General features: G+C 45.5%; 1 protein-coding gene across 2 annotated transcripts in view; it reads left to right on the top strand.

The window, feature by feature from the left end:
- PNPLA7 (patatin like phospholipase domain containing 7) overlaps positions 1–18629 on the top strand; it is a 135761-nt gene that overhangs the window by 2597 nt on the left and 114535 nt on the right. The window contains exons 3-12 of one of the 2 annotated variants that reach the window (XM_058818113.1): positions 1147–1212; positions 1918–2005; positions 2557–2639; positions 4758–4846; positions 5186–5326; positions 6615–6774; positions 8389–8469; positions 15335–15463; positions 16752–16832; positions 17593–17728. In XM_058818113.1, the coding sequence (XP_058674096.1) occupies positions 1147–1212; positions 1918–2005; positions 2557–2639; positions 4758–4846; positions 5186–5326; positions 6615–6774; positions 8389–8469; positions 15335–15463; positions 16752–16832; positions 17593–17728 (1054 nt within the window). Of the gene's footprint in view, positions 1–1146; positions 1213–1917; positions 2006–2556; positions 2640–4757; positions 4847–5185; positions 5327–6614; positions 6775–8388; positions 8470–15334; positions 15464–16751; positions 16833–17589; positions 17729–18629 lie in introns of both variants that reach the window. The other variant, XM_058818112.1, reaches the window with a different exon arrangement.

Here is an 18629-nt window from a genome sequence, read left to right as displayed (position 1 = left end):
GGGATTGTCCAGGCTGGGACAGATCCCCCTGGGTCTGAGCAGGGCAATATCACACTGTCACTCATGAAAACTTTGCAAAAACCTCTCAGGGGTTCTTGGAGCTCTGAATTTCATCTTCCCCTTGTTGCTTTTCTGCACTGAAGCCCCAGCCTGGGCATGTTTGTGTTTTATTCTTTTCCCCGTGGATTTGTTTCTCCCCTTGCAGCAGCAATGTGAGTGTCAGTTGGCAATTACTATTTTTGGTGTTATTTGAGATCATACAGGCCTGGGGAGCAGCAGAACTGTCCCTGTCCCAGTGTCCCTGACACTGTCAAGGGGAAATAAATGCATTAAGTGACCAGAGCAGACTTCACCAGGAACTCTGTGTCACCAGGTGTTCTACCTGTTGCTGACACATCTTCAGCTTTTATTTTTTTTTCAAAATCTTGTGACTTTTCACTGCAATCCCATGAGTAATAGTCTGATAACAATAGTGACAGAGTTAGTTTGACTCATATTGGGAAGATAAACATTAAAGTGCTGAAGAGACCTGAGAAGGCAGTGAGCACAGGGATCTGTGTGAGGATGACTGGTCTGGCAGGAGTTTCCTTTGTGCTGTAAAACTGGAATTAATTCCATTAGAGAGACCAGTTTGGTGACTTGGTGTGCTCTTCATTTTTCTCTTGGTGGCACAGCTGAGTTCAGCTGTGATCCAGGTCTGGAACCAGGGGCAGGAATGGGACCTGAGCTATGTGTAGTGCTTAATTCAAATGCTTTTAAGGTTCAAGACTTAGAGGGGGGTGTATTTGTCCTTGTACTCACATTGTTTTCACTTGTTCCTAAGAATTGTTTTACCTTTCCCTCCTTTCTCTCAAGTTTTGGGTTGTCATTTCTGAGACAGTTTTAAGTGCTAGGTTTTATTCCTGAGTGACAATGATGGGCACAGGCCCCAGGACAGCACAGCTGAGCTCATGTGCTTCATCTGCTTTTTATGCGACTTTAATATGCTGGTTTGTGACTTGTTCTTTTCAGTCTCATAAAGTCCTTTGCATTCCATTCTCATCCTTGTTGTTCTGAATAACATAGAGGGATTTAAAAAAGTGCTCATCTGTGTTTGACCCTGGTTTAGCAACACAAAACTAATTTCACTTTCCTTTTTCTTGCCAGGCTGTGGTGACAGGAGCTGGGACCCCCATCCTGCAGTTTGTGGAGGACAGGATCCAGACCACCATGGTAAAGTTGAGCTGCAGTCAGCAGCTGGCTGAGGGCTGGGGGTGCATCCACAGCAGCTTCTCCTGAGCTCTACAAGCTCTGCTGAGCCACTGCCAAACTCTGAGTGTTGGTTTCTTTGCTGTCACTGTGCATGAGGCAGGAATTAATTGCTGTTATTTAGAATCACAGCAGGGTTTGGGCTGAAAGGGACCCTAAAGCCCATCCAGTGCCACCCCTGCCATGGCAGGGACACGTCCCACTGTCCCAGGTGCTCCCAGCCCTGCCCAGCCTGGCCTTGGGCACTGCCAGGGATCCAGGGGCAGCCACAGCTGCTCTGGGCACCCTGTGCCAGGGCCTGCCCGCCCTCACAGGGAACAATTCCTATTTCCCAATATCCCATCCATCCCTGTCCTCCTCCATCTTGAGGCCATTCCCCCTTGTCCTGTCCCTCCATGCTCTCACACACACCCTGTACATTGAGTTGATCAGCTCCCAGATCTTTGGGAAGAAAACATGGAATATTTTCCATCTGATCATAGGACTGGTCACTGATGCAGTTTAAGCTTCTTGCATATGCGATGTTTGAATTATAAATTCAGTATTTATGAGTGTGCTTGGCTTTTAGACATCTCCCTGAGCTGAGTGTTCTTCAGCCCTTCAAAAAGTATGTAGTAACTTCTGAAGTTGAAAATCATTAACTTCTTTCTCCTTAAATTCCCCTTCCAGCTGACTGGAATTGCAATTGGAGCTGCAGTTGCACTGTTGCTTATAGCAGTTGTTGTGTTTGTGGTGTACAGAAGAATGAGACAGTCTAGTAAGTACTTGATAACCATGTAAGTTTTAAACTCAATTTTTCCATCAATCTTGAGTCTTTTAGTAATTTTCTGTGGTAGTTGTTTGCTGCAGAGGTGTGGTTCTTGCAGGACAGCAGCTTTAAAGGATGGAGAACTTGTGTGGGTTCCCTGTCCCAGGTGTGAGCCCAGAGCTGTCACAGGCAGCACCTGCAGGTTTTATTTCTCTGGGCTGTGAGCAGTTGTGAATTCTGCAGAGGAATTCAACCCTGCTGTGATTTCAGTGTCACAGATGGAGAAATGATTGAATCAGAGGTTTCCTTGAGGAGATTCAAGCTGCCCAAGCCTTCAGTGTGTTTAGGGAGCCCTTTATCTGCTCTGGGGCTGAGGTGGCGCCTCAGGGCAGCCCTGCCTGGGCCTGGCCTGGCCAGGGCTGGGCAATGAGGGATCCCAGGGTGGTTAAATCCCAAACCCTGCCCACAGGAGCTGTTCTGGAGGCAGCAAAGTGCCCAGGCTGTGCTCAGGTGTTCTCCCAGCTGTGCAGGGGGTTTCTGATGTGCTGCTTCTGTTGCAGAACAACTCCAGCCCCACGTGCCTCAGTACAGGTTCCGCAAGAGGGACAAAGTGATGTTCTACGGGAGGAAGATCATGAGGAAGGTGAGGGCACCTGCTGAAATCCAGTGTAAAGCTGAGAGGTGTAAAGTTTGCATCACTTGACTGGCTGAGCCTGGCCCAGGGCTTCAGCCTGTAAATGTCACTGGGATGTTGTGGCTGTTCCAGCTCTCCTGCAGCACTGACTGCATTGCTGGTGCAGCAGCAGCAGCTTCTCTTTCTGGTCACACCTTTCCTCTTTGAAAAATATTTGCAGTCCATGAAGGTAGCAAGAAATCAATGAGTATCTAACTCCTGTAGGGAGTTAATGATTGTTTAAATATTTCAGAATCCCAGACTGGTTTGGGTTGGAAAGAACCTTAAAGCTCATCCCATCCCACCCCTGCCATGGCAGAGACACCTCCCACTGTCCCAGGCTGCTCCCAGCCCTGTCCTGGGACACTGCCAGGGATCCAGGGGCAGCCACAGCTGCTCTGGGCACCCTGTGCCAGGGCCTGCCCACCCTCACAGGGTCCTGGCTGTTCCCTGTGCTGCCAAGTCCAGGTGTCCACTGCAAACCAACATCTGCAGAAAAATAAGGTGCAGGGAAGTTACCATCCTTAGTCAGCCTGTGTGGAGGAGCACTTCCTCCTGTGAGCTGCCCCAGCCTCTGCCTCCCACACTTCATTGAGGTGAATTCAAACACTTTGACATAATTAGACAGTGGTGGGTTTAATATTCAGTTCTGGAGCTGTTTCATCGTAGAGGAGGTGGATGCTCCCTGAATCTTGCGTGGTAGGTCAGCCTTTAAGCAGAACCTGGCCAAAAAAGCCTTCAATGAGAGGAAATTTTGTGTGTGCAACTTCATAATTTTAATATTCTTGATGATTTTCATGTGCAACTTCATAATTTGAATAATTTTTAACCAAGCTGTTTATATGGAATTCACATAAGTAAAGAATGCTTAGAATTCCACATGGGAAAATACTTTCAGGTAGTTTTTTGTTTGAGTTTTAGACCTTACTTTTTGCCTTTCCTGAGTAAGGCAGAGAACATTATACCCAAACTGCTGGGGGTTGCCCTTCCTGGGTTTTTTATAACATACCAAGATTTTATTTAAAAGAAAAAAAATCCCTCCAAACTAATTAAAGATTCTTTTTGGGAGAGAAACTTTTTATGGAGATTGAACTCTTTGGGTAACGTTTTGAAAATACTTGATGAGGGGCTTGCTTGGTGTAGCAGTTGTGGTGTTTCTCCAGAGGGTGGCACCTGGGAACTAGGAAATGCAAGGAAAAGCCTTGGTTTGTCACCATCACAGCCACATAGAATCCTGGAATATCCTCAGTGGGAAGGGACCCATCAGGATCATCAAATCCAGCCCCTGTCCCTGCCCAGCCCCCCCAGCAGCCCCACCCTGGGCACCCCTGGCAGCGCTGCCCAAAGGCTCCTGGAGCTCTGGCAGCCTCGGGGCCGTGCCCATTCCCTGGGCAGCCTGGGCAGTGCCAGCACCCTCTGGGGGCAGAGCCTTGCCCTGAGCTCACAGAAATCACAGAATTCACAGAATCACTGGGTTGGAAGAGACCTTCAAGATCATGGAGTCCAACCCAGCCCCAGCCCCTCAACTCAACCCGGGCCCCCAGTGCCACATCCAGGCTTTGTTAAACACACCCAGGGATGGGGACTCCACCACCTCCCTGGGCAGCCATTCCACAACTTTATCACTCTTTCTGTGAAAAACTTTTTACTGAGATCCAACCTGACTTTCCCTTGGTGCAGCTTGAGGCTGCGTGCTCTTCTTGTTCTCCAGCCTGAGCTGCCCTGGCCCAGCCCAGCCCTTCCCTGGCTCCTGTCCCTGTCCCAGAGCAGAGATCAGTGCCTTACTCCTCTTCCTGATGCAGAGTGTTCCTGAATGAGAACCACAGCTAGGAATTCTTCCCCTCTACCATCCATTAGCACTGTAGTAGTTGATTGGTAAAATCCAAATATACTCTCCTTGCTTTATAGAAAGGAAGTGATCCTGAAGTAGATATTCCAATCCTCCAAGGTCTTACATGAGCTCTTCACTCTGCTCACACTCTAATAGCTGGTAAATGTGTTGATGCCTCAGCAGGGTTGGAATTGGCAGGTTGTTTTTTTTGGTTTTGGGGTTTTGTGACTGTTTTTATGTCCATTATTCCCCCCTAGGTTACAACTCTTCCCAACTCCCTGGTTGGGAACACCGTCCCTCGCCAACGGATGCGGAAACGGGCAAAGGTTTTATCTCTGGCTAAAAGGTACCTGGGACTTTGGGGAGGGAAAATTCATGTCATGGGGGCTGGTTTGGGGTTTCTGTTTGTGATGTGGAACCTACCCCTTGCAGAGCCCTTTTCTGTAGCTGTTGGTTTTTCCCAGTCCTGTCATCTGTGGGTCAGCTGGGAGATTTTCTGGACTGGGATGGTTTTGGTGAGGAAAGGCACCAAAATTAGCAATTTTAGCTAATTGATAATGTGTAACTTGGAATGATGAATTTTAATACTTACTATATGCTTATTTAACATTTCCAATAGTACAAATTTACCATTTCCTATTAGTACAAAAGAGGGAACATCCTGAACTTCCTTTTTCCTTTGTAGGATTCTGCGTATTAAGAAGGAATGTCCAACTCTGCAGAGGAAAGAACCTCCTCCTTCTTTGCTAGAGGCAGATCTGACTGAATTTGATGTCAAGAATTCCCACTTGCCATCAGAAGTCCTGTACATGCTTAAGAATGTCAGGTAATGTTAAATGGAAAGAGAAATTTAGAGTTTGGTTTTGATGGATGTTCAAGTGATGTAAATATTTGACAGTTTGTGTCAAATCTCAGATTTCACAACTGCATGGTCAGAATCCTGAGGGAGTTGACTGAAATTCATCTGAGCATAAGGACAAAATGAATGACTTTTCTAGAAACATTAAGAAAATAGCTAATTTTGTTTTAAAAATTAAAAAAGATGGGGAGAAAAAGGAAGTAGTTTAGTTGTGTCAGCTTGGGAATAGTGCTAATGAATGTGTTTTAACATGGAACAGATTTAGTGCATCTTAAAACTTCTGTTTAGGCTGTATCAGGCAATTTTTTTTTGTACAGAAAAGCATCATAATTGGTAAATGTTAATTGGATACCATATTGACAGCTCCCTGGGCTGCAGGATCTTTTACCTTTCTGCCTGAAAAGGTTGCAAATAAATCAAAGTCAACTTAATCCCCACAGCTCTTTGGCAGACTGAGAAGAAGGGTTGGTGTTTGTGCCCCTTCAGCAAGGGGTTAAATTGCTGACACAGCAAAGGGGAGATCTTCCAATCTGTAATTTTGATTTTGCTTGTGGATGTTCATTTTTCCTCCCAGTTGTGATAGAATATAGTCCTGAAGGTCAGTCATTCTCAAATAAAAATGCTATTTCAGTCATCTGAACTTGCTGCTGTGAAATTATCGTCTCCTATGACTAATTGATGTTCCAGTAGGATTTGATGGATTGATGCTGATAAATGTGAGCTGGTGGAGCTCTGTACAGAGTGATCAGGTGTGAAACCTATATTTCTCTCTGCCTGGCAGTGACTGACTGGAGTCCAGGTGCATGTTAGCAGCAGGAGAGATGGAATATTCCAAACTTGCAATTCCATGCAGATTACAGGAGCTTTTCCCTCTTTTCTTTATTTCTCCTGTGTCCTGCTTCCATGGGCAGGGCAGCTGCACTAAAAGGGGAAGTTTCCTGGGGTAACTTTTCTCACAGAGTGTGTGTATCTGGCAAGTTTTTTATTTTTATTCCTCTCCACAGGCCATGCTGGTGTTTGCTGGAGGAAGTTTGGCTGTCCTTCCTTCTGAGCCTGCATTCCTTGGAGAGCTCCTCCAAAGGAGCCCCAGCATTTCCAGCTCTGTTTCCTGCTGCTCCTCCACCTTATTTTGGGGAGCTCTTTGGGGCTCCTTCCCTGCAGCTGCTCCTCGTGGCTGGGGCTTTGCTAATTTAGGAATGATTTTCCAAAGGCTGTGGTGATTTCAGGTTTTCCCTTTGCATTTTCTGTGCTGCAGGGTCCTTGGGCACTTTGAGAAACCCCTGTTCCTGGAGCTGTGCAAGCACATGTTCTTTGTGCAGCTGCACGAGGGCGAGTACATCTTCCGTCCCGGGCAGCTGGACGACAGCATCTACGTGGTGCAGGATGGAAAGCTGGAAGTTTGCATCCAAGAAAGTGTAAGAACCTGTTCAGACTCAGATGTTTGTTAGTTCTTAGCTGTGTTGCAGTCTCACAAGCTGTGTGTTCTGCAGTACTTTACTCTAACAAGGTAAAAATGGAGACGTAGCTCTCTCTCTACAAGGTCTTTTAAGGATAAACTGTCCAATTAAGAAATGACACCTAAATTATTTTTATTTTTAACCCAATAACCAACCACCCTACCTTGCAATGGGGACTTTTTATCCAATTACACAAAACCACCTAAACCCATGAAGAAGAAGAAGAACCAGCCCCTGCCCCAAAACCTCCATCTTGCCTTACATATATGACTATATTCTGAGGGGTTGTGTCTGGGTTGGACTCGATGATCTTGAAGATCTCTTCCAATCCAGTGATTCTGTGAATTCTCTGAGTTAAAGGATTCTCTGAAGTGTTCTTTGCCACTTCCAAAATATTACTATATTCTAACATTACTATATTACTGTATTCTAAAACCTTAAACTCAAAGTTTTCCACCACGTTGATATTACACACTCCTATCAAACTCCACACTCATAATCCCAGTTCTGTCATTCAGTTTTGGAAGCCTTCTCCATGGCCTTAGGTCAAATGTAGTGTTCTCTTGGGGGTCAGTGCCTGTCAGCACAGAAAGTCTAAAATTCTCAGCATCCAGAGTTCCAACAAGAACCCACTGCTCTGCACTTCCTGAGAGAAATCTGTTGGCACAGCAGATAGGCTGGCATGAATCATTAAGCATTGATTAAACTTAGACATGTGAATCACAGTGGTTTAGGAGGGATTAATCCCAGCTCTTTGGGGCTGTGGTATTTGTAAAGATCAAGGTTTGCAGCAGTCCCTCGTGTCTCAGATGAGAGAGCAGTACACAAAGCTGATGAGGCAGCTGGAATTCTCCTCACACAGGAGATGCAGAAGTTACTGAGGGAAGACAGGGTGCAAGATGGGCTTGGAAACATTCACCCTTTAAGGTCATTACAGAAAGGATTTGGGCACAGAGAGCAGGAGAGCCCAAGCTCACCTCAAAATAGTCCAGCGGGAGTCAGTGGGTTTGTCTGGGAGATGAAGAGTCAGATTCACTTTTGGGTAGATGGGAAAAAAGATGATGATTTGTTTTCCATGTGGGTCTGAAAATGTTGAGCACCAGTCCATGTCATCTCTTCTACCAAGTTAAATTTTTAATTTTTACCTTCTTCCTGACTGAGCTTTGAGTTTAACTTTTGGATGTGAGCAGTTTTCCAGTTCCTGAAAGTTTAGTGGGCTTGTGTTTGGAGTTCTTATCAAATTTGCTGATTTCTGTCTATTTTTACATTTTGCTTCTCCTGTTTTGTACAACCTCTTGACAGGTAACCCCTCAGTAAAGGGAGCTCATTGTGCCTCTGTGTTTTGTTGGTGTTACATAGCAAAGACAAGCAGGTCACAACATCCCTGGAAAAAATTGGCTCATAGTTTTTTTTTAATTTATCACTTTTAGAAAGCTGGTTTAAAACTCCATGTTGGAGTTAGCACATTTCCATCAAAGCAGAGAAGAAAGAAGCACCTGAGCTTTCTGAAATGCTGCAAGCTTGTTCAAATGCAGCTGTGAGGCTGCAGTAATGCTGTGTGTGTGCTTGCAGGATGGAACAGAGGTGGTGGTGAAGGAGGTGCTGGCAGGGGACAGCGTGCACAGCCTGCTGAGCATCCTGGATGTCATCACGGTGAGTCTGGCAGGGACATCCCTGCTGTCCCACTCAGCCTGGCTGGGGGAGTGGGCATTCCTAGGGAAGAATCAGGATGTAAAATGGTTTTTTGATAATTCTCCTCTTCCCAGACCTTCACAGGTATAGGCTGAGCTTGGTGGTGTGGAGGGTGCTTGTGAAATGTGTGCTTGACTGGCTGCTTCTGGTTGGCAGGAGGATCTGAGTGATCCCTTTGTGTCTGGAAAACTGAGATTACAGTTTGATTTGCTCAAATCACAGCTCAGGCATGTCAGGAAAATTAATCCACAAACACCAGAGGTTTAAGTTCAAAAAGGAGACAGAGGAGTCCTTTTACTTTATTCCAATAAAGGCAGAGGCCATGGGGCATTCCCCTGGGATCTCTCCAATTTTTGGAGGTCGCAGCCTCCTTTTTGTCCCAATTTCCAGCCACGTTTCCCTTCTCTCTTTCCCCATTGGCTCAGGTACTTGAGAGGTTCAGACTTTCCAGAGCATCTGATACCAGAGATTGCCCTCTAATGTATAACCCTCCCTTTTCATTTTTAATTCTTATGGAATTCAGGGGGTTTTCCCCATTGGCTGAGGTACTTGAGAGGTTCAGACTTCCCAGAAGACCTGATACCAAAGATTTCCCTCTAATGTATAACCCTCTCTTTTCATTTTTAATTCTTACAGAATTTAGGGGTTTTTCTTCCCCATTGTTTCTTTCATCTTTCAATGTCTAATTTTATTTATCAGCCAACCTAAAGTTTATTTGTAAAAGCAAATATCTTTTTTCATTTATCAATCAGTGGAATCCTTCCCATTGTTTCTTTTATCTCTCAGTGCTATTTATCTACCAGCAGACCCACAGCTTGTTTGGAAAGACAAATCTGCTGTTCCTCTCAGGCAGGAGCAGGACCAGGTTGGGGCCCAGCAGTCCAGGCTTTTCCATGTTTGTTGAGTTGCTTAATGAATTTGGTTTTATTTAGTCTAATGAAAATAAATCTGACAGTTGTTAGTACTGTAATTATACTGTGAAACCAGTTGATGGATTTTATTTTGTTTTGTAACATCAGTGGTGCTGGTGGCCAGCTGAGGGCTGTGCTCTTTGGCAGGGGCCAGGATGAGCCGAGTGCTGATCCCGTTCAGTGCAAAATTGGTGGATTTTGTTTCAGTTGGAATTAAAATGATGGTTTTCTGAAATCACTTTAGGAATGCCTAAATGGAAGGTGTTGAATTCAACATCTTTGATAATACCCAAACCCTGAAGGTGTTTTCCTGAAGGATTTTGGTAGGATGGGATTTCAGAGGATGAAGATAAGTCTAGTCAATAAGTTGTTCACTGTGATGGTGTTCACAGGGGTTCTTGGATGAGGGAAGAGATGAGGATCTGACTTCATGTTTCAGAAGGCTGATTTATTATTTTATGATATATATTACATTAAAACTATACTAAAAGAATAGAAGAAAAGGTTCTCATCAGAAGGCTGGCTAAGAATAGAAAAGAAGGAATGATAACAAAGGCTTCTGTCTTGGACAGAGAATCCAAGCCAACTGACTGTGATTGGCCATTAATTAGAAACAACCACATGAGACCAATCCCAGATGCACCTGTTGCATTCCACAGCAGCAGATAATCATTGTTTCCATTTTGTTCCTGAGGCCTCCCAGCTTCTCAGGAGGAAAAATCCTAAGGAAAGGATTTTTCATGAAAAGATGTCTGCGACAGTTCACGTTTACCTTTTGTGCCATGTTTCTGCATGCTTGGGTGTTGCTGTTCATCAAGAGGTGCCATTGCTGTGTGTGAGGAGCTGCATGGCCAGCCCAGAGAGTGCTGGGGAATGGTGCTGCATCCAGCTGGCAGCCAGTCAGCAGTGCTGTCCCCAGGGCTCTGTGCTGGGGCCAGCTCTGTTCAATGTCTTCATTGATGACATGGGTGAGGGGATTGAGCCTTTCATTAGTAAATCTGCAGGTGACACTGAGCTGGGAGCTGTGTCCATCTGTGGGAGGGTAGGAGGACTCTGCAGGGAGACTTGGAATGCTTGGAGGAATGGGCAGAGTCCAATAGGATGAAGTTTAATAACTCCAAGTTCCCAGTCCTGCATTTTGGCCACAATAACCCCTGCAATGCTCTGGGCTGGGGATGGTGTGGCTGGACAGTGCCCATGCACAAAGGGACCTGGGGGTGCTGGTCAGCAGTGACTGACCATGAGCCAGCAGAGTGCCCTGGGGGCCAAGGAGGCCAATGGCTCCTGCCTGGGTCAGGAATGGTGTGACCAGCAGGAGCAGGGAGGTCATTGTGCCCCTGTGCTGGGCACTGCTGAGGGCACACCCTGAGTGCTGTGCCCAGCTCTGGCCCCTCAGGTTGGGAAGGACATTGAGATGAGAGCATCCAGAGGGGACAATGAGGCTGGAGAGGGGCTGGGAACACAAACCCTGTGAGGAACCCCTGAGGGAGCTGGGGGTGCTCAGCCTGGAGAAAAGGAGACTCAGGGCTGCCCCCATCACTGCACAGCTCCTGAAAGGTGCCTGTGCTCAGCTGGGGCTGGGCTCTGTCTGCAGCAGCACTGACACAGCCAGAGCACACAGCCTCAAGCTGTGCCAAGGGAAATTCAGGTTGGATATCAGGGAGAAGTTTTTCACAGAAAGAGTGATAAAGTTGTGGAATGGCTGCCCAGGGAGGTGGTGGAGTCCCCATCCCTGGGTGTGTTTAACAAAGCCTGGATGTGGCACTGGGTGCCAGGGTTGAGTTGAGGGGCTGGGGCTGGGTTGGACTCCATGGTCTTGAAGGTCTCTTCCAACCCAGTGATTCTGTGAATTCTGTGAGTTAAAGGATTCTCTGAAGTGTTCTTTGTCATTTCCAAAAGCAGTCACACATTATCCACATTATCTGTACATCTATATTATGTATATCTGTAGTTCCCATAAAACCTGTCAACAGTGATAACATTTTTAAGCATGGTCACAGTTTTCTCTGTAGAAAGGGAATAATTTGGACTGTAACAAGTCTAGTTCTTGCTGTCAGATTAATAATTTCTTTGTAAATTCATATTAGTTACTTCTACCACTAAATTTTCTTCATGACAATATTCTAAATAACAGGGCCATCATAAAGGAACATGAATACCAGTCATGTTCTTGCTCATTTAAAATGAAAATAAGAAAAGAAATCCTTGTGTAGCAGTGCTTTATGGCTTTGTTTTTAAAAAAAGTGGTTGCCGTTCATTTTTTATCCAGTTGGGTTTTTTTCATTTTTAATTCTCATTCTGTCATTTTTTTTCTCTTTCTCATTAGTTATACCAGTGGTAAGTAAAAAAAATAGAAATGATTGAAAGTGTGCTGAACAGAGTTAGCAGTCTGCAGAAGAATCTGTAATGAAAAAAACTTGAAACATTTTTTGCTAAACTTGTTCTCATTTATTTTTACAACTCTTTTGTTCCTCACTTCCCAGCTTCGTGAGCTGCTTGTTTCATTGCTGTTTTCCCTCTTCCTTATGTTCCTTGCAGACTTTAGGTAGAGGAGTAGCATGAAAATAGGCAAGGAGAGAGGAAGTAGCACTGGATCAAAATAGAGGAGACCCCTCAGTGTCATCCCAAAACAGTGAGTGAGTCTTAGAACATCCTGCAGATAGCAGAACCTGAATTAGATTTCAGTGCACCACCAAGCACATGGCTGTGCTGTGAGGAAAGGGGGCATTCAGAGAGGATTTCAGTTGTCTGAGCTGGGTTTGTGATTCTTTTGGCTGATTTTGCAGCACCTGATGTCAGGCTGGTCCCTCACTTAGTTGAGAGTTGTGCAGGAAGGTTGAGGGTGCTGCAAGAAGTGGCAGGATCCGGTTGGTGGACCTAAAAGAAAGGTCACACCAGAGGAACTTTTCTAATTGAATCTTTCAGCTTTTAAACTGAAAAGTCCCTTCAGTTCTGCTGAGCACAAAGTTAGCAGCTGTGACATGAGCCTCCCCTTATTCTGAGAACAGATTGATGCTGCTTTCTCCAAACTCTGAGGAGAAACTGGAATCCAAGTAGCTGCAGCCCCTTTCCTGGTATTCTGGAACATTTCTGAGGTGCAGTTAATGACTTTGACTTGATACTGCCTCAAATACCAAAGAAATCTCTGAGCTGAGCCTTGTTGATGTCTCTGTTTTCAGCAGCTCTTGCTGAGAGCTTGTGTGTGAGCCAGAGCTTTTCCCAGAACAGTCAATGTTCATCCAGAGTGAACTCCAGCAGAGATGTGGTGCTGATTGCTGCAGATTTGGGGTTCACTCTGCTCTTGTCCTCCATGTGGAGATGCTCTTAGGAAAACAGGGGCCTGCTGGCATGGTTGGAATAAGAAAGTTGGAGAAAGAAGAGGCTGTGAGGGATATTGATCAAATGGCAGTGATTGAGGGGGGGAAAATGAAAGTCAGGATTAAAAGAAGCTGGAAAAACACTTGGATAAAGGTGAGCCTGCAGGGCTGACAAGATGGATGAGGTTATAAAGAAGTGATTGATGGCTGCAGGAGCTTTGGGTGCAGCAGTGTTGATGTAGAGGAGGTCAGGAAGGAGTGAAGGAAGACAAAATCCAGCCATGGAAATGGGGAGAACATCTCAGATTTTTGGGTCCAAAAAAGGAGCTACCACTGCAGATGGGAGAATGTGAAACATCCAAGTCTCTTGCAGCAGATTTTTTGACCAAACTTGGTTGGATTTGGCCATAAGCTGTCACCTGTGTTCAGCTGCTGCTTGGAGGTGATGCCTCAGCTCTGGAACGAGACAAAAGTAAATAATTACCTGCCCTGAGAACAAAAAGTTCTCTGTTGAAAAAAAACCCTGTTTCATAACTGATTATAACTTAACTGTTCTTGTCATCTCAGTGTGTGATTGAAAAATAGTATAATTTGAACGTGGTATTCTCCCTGTGCTGCTGATAACATTTTTGAGCTGAGAGAAGTGACAATTATGGAAGATTTGCTCCTCGCACTCCCCTGACAGTTCTTGCATGTCCCAGCCCCATTAGCCAGGGTGTTGGCCCTTTCAGAAGAGCTGCTCTCATGCAGGGATTTCAGAGAGGCAAAATTATATGCTGAAAACTCAGAGGAATGGGCTGTTCTTTGGAGAAAAAGGCTTCTGCATTGTTATCTGTTATTATCCCAAAGCTGTTTTTCTGAGGTTGTCAGCACTGAACATTTCCAGAAAAAACCCAAATACTTTACTGGGTAGAATGGGGACCAGAGTTTTGGGATACCCAGGGCTCAGTTTGCTCTTTGGAATAACTCATGAAACACCATTAAACTTGATACTTATCATTGTCCAGAAACTAAAATTTTAATTTACTTGGTTTTCTACTATATTTTTGCTGTAGAGATTGGTAGAAAATACAGTTGATGGCAAATGCAGTGCTTAAAAGCAGACTGTATACATTTTCTTTTACATGTAAGTATGGGTAGTCCAAATTAATTCTTCATGTAAAGCTAGACTTCAAACTGGCCTGTAAAAGAGGATTGCTGCATTTATTTTTGATTGCAGCCCAAGCACAGAAATGTTATTTGTTAATTTCTTTACTTAATTAAAAGAAACTTGGGAAAACGGAGGACACTGGGAGTTTTGCACTGTAGGTCAAAGGGATGTTTAAAATTTCAGATCCCTCAGGAGCTTGAAAATCAAGGCTATTAATATCATCCCCAGATTTTATAAAAAGGTCAGCTGAAGTTGGTGTAATTAAGAAATTGGTTCCAATTAATTTAATTTAATTTTAGAATCTGCTTCACAGAGCCTTCCAGACCAGCAGGCAGACAGAGCTGCAGCTTTATTTTCCAGAGTGATTAGAGAAAGTCTCTTGTTTGGTTCTGCTGGGTTCTTTAGGCAGGAATTCCTTCAGAGTGCTTGTGTTGAGTTGTGTGATGCTCTGCAAGTCTTGCAGGCAGTTTGGTTTGTAATCAGCATTTAACATTTGTGTGTCAGTGTTGGGAAAAAGGTGCCTTGTATTGCTCTGGAGGGGAAAAGCTGCTGGAGCTGTGAGGTGCTGTTAAAATAGAAACTCCATTTCTTCCCCTGCTCCTGCTCTGTGCTGCAAAAAGGCTCATTTTATCTTATCAATACTGTGTAAATCAATATTTGATGGATTAGTAAATTAATTTATGAATTAGAGATGTTGTTTCCAGAATTTATTGAGTGGGTGAAAGGGGCATTGTCTGTCTTTTTATCCAAGTGTTTGGCAGTAGATTTTTTTTTTTAAATCTATTCTCATTTAAGGAGGAAGATCCAAACCCAGAGGCATGCCTTCCAGTGTGAAAAAAATCTCTGTATTCTACCCACTTTTCATTTGTTTGTTAGTTCCCCATCTGTTCTTTGAGCAGGATGGTCTAGACCCACTTTGTCTCCAGTAAAGAGAAGCTGTTTGGCTTTGTCACATGGAATATTTAAAGTGTGTGTATATATGAAAAAATGTATATATACATCTTGAAACACAAGAAGTTTGCCTGCCTTTGTCTTCCTCCATTATGTCTGTAATTGCTGTACAATTTTGTTGTGTTTTTCACTGGTTTTGTGAGTCTGGGGTTGTTTATGCAGCAAATAACTTGGTTGTCAGCACAGATAATAAAATCAACAAACCCTCTTTTCTCTGCAGCCTTGACTAGCTGGGATTTCAGGGGCTGGCTGTGTAATTCAGCTGTGTCACAGATCCTGGCATTTTTCTCACCCTGATCCCTGGAGCTCTCATTTCCCTGCCCTGTCTCTGGTGCAGGTGTGAATTCACCCTCATTGCACCCCATGGTCCTGGAGCACCTGCTCAAGGCTCTTTGTGGTCAGAGGTGTCTGTCAGGCACAGCAGCAAAGCAGGAATTTGAGAGAATTGGATTGGGTCATTGATGGATTAACCCCCTGTTTCTGGAACTTTCTCTTAGGGTCACCCTGCTCCCTATAAAACCGTCTCAGCCCGAGCAGCCTCTCCATCCACAATTCTGAGGCTCCCAGCCAGTGCCTTCCAGGATGTGTTCCAGAAATACCCTGAAACCCTTGTCAGGGTGGTGCAGGTATGTAGAGCTGAGGGGGAAGGGGAGCCACTCTCATTTCCAGGTTACAGGAGGGTGTTTAGAGCCTCAGCAAGCTCATCATCCATCCTTTGCTAGATACAGAACTGCTCAGCACATCTTATTGAGATTTGGATTGTTCTGCTGTTCTCCTGGCTGTTGAGCCCTAGAGTTAATAATCCAGTATTATCCCAAACAGGAAAACATAATTTATGTATCTGTATATCTCCATTGATTGAGTTTCTTCCTGTGGTACCCTCATCAATCAGCCAGACCTGCAGTGTGAGTCTCTTGGTCCCTGGGGAGTAGAAAGGTGCTGGTGTGGGCTCTGCAGCTTGGGGTGCTCCAGAATGGCTGAGAGTCATGGACAGACTGCCACATGTCCTGAAACAGGACTGCTGGACCCTCAGGAGCTGTTTGGTGAGGGCTGGTGCTTTGGAAGAGTCACGAAATTCAGACTGACATGTGAATTTTCGCTTTAGAAGCCTCTGTCAGCACCTGAGGGAAGAGCTGTGCTTTGTGTCAGTTGCGTTTACCTTTGCAGGGGCTCAGACAGCTCTCCAGGGAGCATCTCCTGCAGGTGGGAGGTGTGCAGGGATCAGGTTCAGGATTTCCAGGGCTGGTGCCTTGTCCCACAGGTGTAGCAGCCACAGGGTGACCCCAGAAATCACTCTGGGCTGTCCTTTTGCTTTGCCATCACTTCTGAATCTGTTTGTCCTTGCAAACTGTTCTGGTCTCTGGATGATTTATGAGCAACACATGAACCTCCTCATACTGCTGGTTGAAGGAGAACAGATCATTAACAGCAAATTAATTTGCTCTGTGAGAACTGATAAAAAGGAGAGGATGGCTCAGGAGTGGAAATTAGCTGGCAGGGCAGAGGAAGGTGCCACTGATCCCAGTGTTAGCTTTGAGTGCTTGTGGAGCAGTGGGACAGGTTCTCTATGGGGAAAGCTGGAATAATTTTTTTAATGAAGAGGAAAATTGGACACAAGTACTTCTATTTCAAGGCACTTTTACTATTGATGTTTATAGGAAACACAAAGCATTTGGTGTTTGGGAGTAAGACTTTGGATTCTCGTGCATCAAATGATTGTGAAGTCATTGGTAAATCATTTGAATCTGTCTCTGTCTCAGTTTATCAGCTGCTAAAAAGGAATTTCAGCTTAGAGTACAGTCTGTATTTTATAGAGTGCTTTGAAGTACCCTGGTGCATGATTGTGTCTAAATGCCAGAACAAGTGTGGGAGAATGCTAAACCCATTGCTGCTGCCTTTGTTCCCTGCTTGCAGATCATCATGGTGAGGCTGCAGAGGGTGACATTCCTGGCCCTGCACAACTACCTGGGGCTGACCACGGAGCTCTTCAGCTGTGTGAGTTTGGGAGGCAGGCTCTGCTCTCCTGGCAGGGCACACAGAGCTTTTCCTTCTTCCAGAAGGTCATAAAGCAAATGCTACATACTAATTTCATAATGACAGTGCTTGAGCACTGAGGCACTTGTATAACCAGCCCATAAAACCCACCCTACACTGGTGCCTGGGGAATTGGTGGGGAGGCTGCAACTTCCCAAGTGCATCATTCCATGCTGATGAGTGTGCTCTGCTGGTGCTTCAGCACTTCTGATGTTTGCTGGTGATGTCACCTCTGCCTGAGCAGTGGGGAAAATGCTGCCCCCGTGGTGGCAGAGGGACAGGGAATGCTCAGAGTCAAGCTGGGAGTCCCCAGGCCCTGCTGGGATGCCCTGAGGGAGCTGCAGTGTGGGGGGATAGAATGTAAGAAAATAAAGAGTGCAGAAGGTAATCTCACCCCTGAGGAGTGGGAGCTGCACTGATTATCAAAGATTAGGAGCAGGCCTGCCCTTAAGAGGCCAGAGCTGTGTCTAATAAGGATGAGTGCTATACAAGAGTGGGTTAGCTGGGTGAGGAGAGAGCCCATGAGAAATCACCAAGAAGGTGTGGAACTTTTGCAATAAGATGACAACACTGCAGATTCCAGGGCAAGCCCCCCTTGGGGATCTGGGGCTGATGAGCACAAGCTGAGCAGTTCCTGGGGGTCTGTGCAGGCTCCAGGGTGTGGAACACACGTGTCAGGGAGGGCTGGTTGATGTTTGCTTGTCCCTCCTGCTCCCAGCAGGGCCAGGGCACCCCTCTGATCTCCGTGAGCAGCGTCAGCGCTGGAGGCAGCAAGGCAGGGAAGAGACAAACACCCAGTGCCTTGGAGGAGGAGCGTGGAGAGAAGCTTGAGAAGTCTGGGGAAGCCCTGGAAATGGGTAATGCTTCTGGAGACATGGAGGAGCTGTCCTCTGGCATCTTCTGTAATTTTTGTACTACTCACAGAATCCCAGCCTGTGCTGTCCCCTGGGGTCTGCTCACACCCTGGTCATGCCCTGCCAGTCCTGGCACGGAGCCCCACACTGGTTTGGGTTGGAAAGGACCTTAAAGCCCATCCAGTGCCACCCCTGCCATGGCAGGGACACCTCCCACTGTCCCAGGCTGCTCCAGACCCATCCAGCCTGGCCTTGGGCACTGCCAGGGATCCAGGGGCAGCCACAGCTGCTCTGGGCACCCTGTGCCAGGGCCTCACTCCCTTAACAGTAAATAATTTCCTCCCCAAATCCAGTCTGACCTTGCCCTCCTTCAGCTTGAGGCCATTCCCCTTTGTCCTTTCACTACACTTGATCCACTGTTGATATCACTGCTATTGATCAGAGGATTTTTATTTTATCAGAGTAGTTAAGGATTGTCTTAGATTCATTCCAGGTTTGAAGCCTTTGGATAGTCCTTGGCTTCAATGGGGAAATATTACTGTGCTCTCAATGATACTGAGGTATGAAGGAAGGGGGGAAAAATTAGTGACTCCTCATTTTGAATGCAGAGAGGGAGTTGGGAAAATTCAGCTCTCTAGACACCAGTAGAAGAATTGCTGGATTTCTGTCTTTTCAGCCCAAAGACTCAGTACTGAAGGTAAAGCCAGGAAAATAGATGGAGTTGAATTTTGCCTCTGCAGATGGAAAAAAATTAATTAAATCAAAACCAGGAAAATGTTTAATTTAATATTAAATTTAATGTCCATGTTTCAGAATCTTTAAGTCAGCCTTTAGTAGTGGGTAGTTAAAGGTTCTTATTGTTAGTGAAACTTGCTTTATTAGGGGATACCTTGTGGTTATAACA

This window comes from Ammospiza caudacuta, chromosome 21, assembly GCF_027887145.1.
Source record: "Ammospiza caudacuta isolate bAmmCau1 chromosome 21, bAmmCau1.pri, whole genome shotgun sequence".
NCBI classification, from domain to species: Eukaryota; Metazoa; Chordata; class Aves; order Passeriformes; family Passerellidae; genus Ammospiza; species Ammospiza caudacuta.
Note: the sequence above shows the minus strand (reverse complement) of the source record. Positions and strands in the feature narration are given on the sequence as shown.